Source organism: Gekko japonicus, unplaced genomic scaffold (assembly GCF_001447785.1).
Source record: "Gekko japonicus isolate JY-2015 unplaced genomic scaffold, Gekko_japonicus_V1.1 scaffold6288, whole genome shotgun sequence".
NCBI lineage: Eukaryota > Metazoa > Chordata > Lepidosauria > Squamata > Gekkonidae > Gekko > Gekko japonicus.
Window position 1 is genome coordinate 1 of NW_015165445.1, and position 4,953 is coordinate 4,953.

Below are 4,953 nucleotides of genomic sequence, written 5' to 3' on the forward strand. Positions count from 1 at the left end.
CCCCTCCAAGTACTAACCAGGGCTCACGCCGCTTCGCTTCCAAGATCCGATGAGATCTGGCTAGCTTGGGCCAGATAGGTAAGGGCAGGCAGCGGAACGGGACACCCTTTTGGAGCGTTCCCCATATTAAAACCAATCCAGACCGGCACATATTGGGGTTACCTCCTTCCTGGACGTAGGCTCGAACAGGCACCGAGGAGCTGCTTCCTTGAGCATAGGCCGCATAAACGGACACCAGGTAGGGCTCCTTGGGTCTGAAGCCACCTGGGAAGAGGGAACGACAAGACAGAGTTGAGCAGATGGGAGACCGGCAGAGTTGAGCAGATGGGAGACTGCATCCCACCTGCCCCAAACGAGCATCCCCCCAACATAAACCAGCATCTGGTCACCCACCCTGCCTCCTCCACTCCTTCCCCCCATTTGCAAGCACCGTGTCTCTCCCCTCCCCACTCCGCTCACCTCTCAGGAGGGTGCTTCTGCTCTCCACAGGTTGGGGGATCCAACCCAACAACTCCCCGGAAATCTCTTCTCTCCACTCCACCACAAACTGCTCAGGTTGGACCCCCCCAGGGCTGGGGCTGAACGTCCAAGTCACACTGAGACCCAGGCTCTGCGCAGTCCGTACCCGTACCTCCCGAGGGCCGGGGAGATCTAGAGAAAAGGACACGTAGTTTGGGGCTCAGTTCACATGTCACACACACCCAAGCTCGGATTTGTCCTGGGCCCGTAACCTGAAGGGTATTCTTAGAAAAAATATTCTTGAGCAGAGACTAAATCAGCAGGGCAACGAGAAACAGTCAGAGTCCGTGTGTAGGTTTGAAAAAGAAAATGACTTTACTTGAACTAACCGGGAAAAGGTAAACAGGGTTTGAAAACAACAAACTCTAGGTCAAGGGTGTCAAACTCATTTCTTATGAGGGCCGGATCTGACATAGATGAGACCTTGTCGGGCCGGGCCACGTGTGTCGTAAAATGTAATGCCAGGTAGCAGAGATATAAACTTTATAAAGGACACAAACACACAAAAAAATAAAAACATGCTTAAAACATCAGCACTCTTGCAATGTTTTGTTCATTTAACAGTGTCTGATAACCGACACCTCTTGCTCTGAATGACTGCATCGAAATGTCTGTGCTGTTGCAATCTTGAGTATGCTGTTTGGGTGTGTATCTGTAAGCTGCAAACCTACAATGACGCAACAGCAGCAGAACAGGAAGACGAAGCAGAAGACAGCCAGTTCCACTGCGGGTCTGATAGAAGCCCTCCAGAGGCCTGATCCAGCCCCCGGGCCGCAAGCTTGACCCCCCTGCTCTAAGACCTACATGTTTCCAGCTAGAAAACTACACTACAAGAATGGCGTCACATCTCTAAGCAAACAAAGACAAGGAAGAGACCCCAATATGCAAAACAGCCAATACACTGATTTTTCCAATCACAACGCTTAAATTCAGGTCATTTCACTAAGACCGCCTACAAGATTTGCACGCTTTTCTCACTTGAGAACAGACTGGTTACAATAGACACATGTGACTTCCTGTTGATTAACAAAGTTAACTCTATAATTACTGAAGTGTTTTGACTTGCTAAACCCAACACACAGAGATCCGGGCTCTGTGCAGTCAGCACTTGTACCTCCCGACGGCCGGGGAGATCTGGAGAAAAAGACACGTGGTTTACCCTCTTCTGGGGCTCTGTTCACATGTCACACACAAGCTCGGATTTGTCCACGATGGGTGTGACCTCAGATGACCTTCGGGCTCACGTAATCCCTCCCTCCTCTCTCATGTCGCAGGGAGACCGACACCCAAAGTTTCCAGGTTCCAGGTTTCCAGGTTATTAGAACGGATAAAAGGAAGTACTTCTTCACCCAAAGAGTGATTAACACTTGGAATTCACTGCCACAGGAAGTGGTGGCGGCTACAAGCATGGACGGCTTCAAAGGGGAATTAGATAAGCATATGGAGCAGAGGTCCATCAGTGGCTATTAGCCACAAGGTATAGATAGGGTCTCTGGGGCAAGTGATGCTCTGTCTTCTTGGTGCTTGGGGGGGGGGGCAACAGTGGGAGGGCTTCTACTGTCCTGGCCCCACTGGTGGACCTCCTGATGGCACTGGTATTTCTGGCCACTGTGGGATACAGAGTGTTGGACTGGATGGGCCTTTGGCCTGATCCAACATTGGCATCTCTTATGTTCTTATGTTCTTATGTTCCCATTGGCCGTGATTACCAAACATGGCTGTCTGAACCAATTAAGCCGGTTTCTCTCCCAGGAATTGTGAGAAGTGTCACTTTCCAGGAAAAGAAACAGATCTCTTGTTTACTCAGGTTCCTTCATTCAGTGTCATATCTAAAATGATGCATTGGATGGAGAAAGAAGAAGAAGAGGAGGAGGAGGAGGAGGAGGAGGAGATTGGATTTATACCCCGCCCTTCACTCAGAGTCTCAGAGCGGCTTACAATCTCCTTCCCCTTCCCCTCCCCACAACAGACACCCTGTGAGGTAGGTGGGGCTGAGAGAGCTCTGACAGAAACGGCTCTTTTCAAGAACAGCTCTTATCAGAACTGCGGCTTGCCCAAGGTCATCCAGCCAGGTGCAAGTGGAGGAGTGGGGGAATCAAACCCGGTTCTCCCAGATTAGAGTCCGCGCACTCAACCACGACACCAAAGTGGATAGAATTGTTTCACCCTCTCCCGTAACACTAGAACTTGGGGGCACCTAATGAAGTTTTCTTCATTTTTATTTTTATATTTTTATTTTACTGTCGAGTCCTACCCAACTTTGGGCGACCCTGTTGGGTTTTCAAGGGAACAGACGAACAGGGGCGGTTTGCCCTTGACTGCCTCTGCAGAGCAACCCTGGACTTCCTTGACGGTCTGTCTCCCATCAATGTACTAAACAGGGCTGGCCCCACTGAGCTTCAGAGATTTGATGATTTCAGGTTAGCCTGGGCCATCCAGAGCAAGGCAAGAGACGAACAGGGGTGGTTTTGCCCTTGCCTGCCTCTGCGTAGCAACCCTGGGCTTCCTGGGTGGTCTCCCATCCATGAATTAACCAGAGCCGACCCAGATTGGGTTCCGAAATCTGACACAATCAGACTAGCCTGGGTCATCTGGATAAAGGCAAGAAACATGCAGAGGTGGTTTGCCCTTGCCTGCCTCTGCATAGCGACCCTGGGCTTCCTTGGTGGTCTCCCATCCAAGGACTAACCGGGGCCGACCCTGCTTAGCTTCCAACATCCAATGAGATCAGGCTGACCTGGGTCATCCAGGTCAGGGAAGAAGGTGGGTAGAAGGCGCTTCCAGGGGTCATTTCGTAGAAAAAGAGGTGCAGGAGCTCATTAGCATAACTCATTAGTGTAACTTATTTGCATATAGAAGAAGAAGAGAAGAAGAGATTGGATTTATACCCTGCCCTTCACTTGGAGTCTCAGAGCGGCTTACAATCTCCTTTCCCTTCCCCTCCCCACAACAGACACCCTGTGAGGTGGGTGGGGCTGAGAGAGCTCTGACACAAACTGCTCTTTTTCAGGAACAGCTGTGCCAGAGCTTGTGACTGACCCAAGGTCACCCAGCCACGTGCAAGTGGAGGAGTGGGGAATCAAACCCGGTTCTCCCAGATTAGAGTTCGCGCATTTAACCACTACACCAAACTGGCTACAGCAAGGACTTACCTGGCTGCTTCTTGCTCTGACTGAGGGCTGCTGGGAGCAGGGGGCGGGGCTTGTTGCATGTGCCCGACCCCTTGGCTCCTTACTGCCGGAGCTCCGCTCCTGTGTGCTCTTGCAGGAAATGACCCCTGGGCGCTTCTCCTTACAGTCAGACTCACGGGCACCCAATGAAGCGTCTTAATTTATACTGAATTGCCTATTTGCAGTATGCTGAACCCTCCAGGCCAGACCAGCAGCGACTGGGAGAGAAACGGCAGGTGGGATTTATTGCACTGCAGACCTCTGGTGCAGCAGCAGTCCCAGTTTGCCGGTCTGACTGAAAGAGCGAAGGGGTGACCAGCCCCGCTTATTCACAGCCAGAAGAGCGAGGGCCCCCAGAAGGGGACTCCGTTGTGGGCGGGATGTGGGTAGGTGAGTGACAGAGAGCCCTGACCTCTTTCCTCACAGGGGGAAGGTGACTCAGTCTTCCTATCATGCGGGAGGAAACAGGGCGAGTGAAAGGAGGGAGGGCGTAGAACGGAGGGGGTCAAACTCGATCTGACACGAATTTCACTTTGTTAAGCCGGGCCGTGTGTGCCATAAAACGTAATGCCAGGTACAGGAGATATAAAATGTATAAAGGACAGCAGCCGGTAAGCTCCGAGTTGGTGTGTCCTCACTGCAAGGCACCCTGGGGTGGGAGGGGGGTGCAGAGGAAAACCCACAGGGGCGGACCGGAGAGGCAGCCGGGCAAATGCTCCCACGATGCTCGGCTTGACAGCAGCACATGTGAAAGGGACCTGGGTGTTCTGGTTGGTCACAAGCTAAACATGAGCCTGCAGTGTGATGTGACTGCAAAGAAAGCAAATGCAATCTTAGGATGCATTAACAGAAGCATCGTGTCCGGATCAAGGGAGGTGGTCGGCCCGCTCTATTCTGCTATGGTCAGGCCTCACCTGGAGTCCTGTGTCCAGTTTTGGGCACCACATTTTAGGAAGGATGTTGACAAGCTCGAGCGTGTCCAGAAGAGGGCGACCAGGATGGTGAGACGGTTGGGTTCCAAGTCTTACGAGGAAAGGCTGAAAGAGTTAGGTCTGTTTAGCCTGGGAAAGAGAAGGCTTAGAGGGGACATGATTGCAGTCTTCAAGTATTTGAAGGGCTGTCATGTAGAAGGTGGAGCGGAACTATTCTCTCTTGCTCCGGGTTGCAAGACTAGATCTAATGGGTGGAAAGGACAAGGGAGTCGTTACCGGCTAAATATCAGGAGAAACTTCCTAACTGTAAGAGTGGTTGAGCAGTGGAACAG

At 51.7% G+C, this 4,953-nt stretch overlaps 1 protein-coding gene across 1 annotated transcript in view; it reads right to left on the reverse strand.

Moving 5' to 3' along the window:
- Positions 1-162: 162 nt before the first annotated feature.
- Positions 163-4,953, reverse strand: part of LOC107109986 (interleukin-27 receptor subunit alpha-like) — a gene marked incomplete at its 3' end in the record, with an annotated part of 23,080 nt that continues 18,289 nt past the window's right edge. The window contains exons 8-9 of the mRNA XM_015410695.1: positions 460-651; positions 163-264 (exon numbers count right to left, since the gene is read on the reverse strand). Of these exons, the coding sequence (XP_015266181.1) occupies positions 163-264; positions 460-651 (294 nt within the window). The remainder of the gene's footprint in view (positions 265-459; positions 652-4,953) is intronic.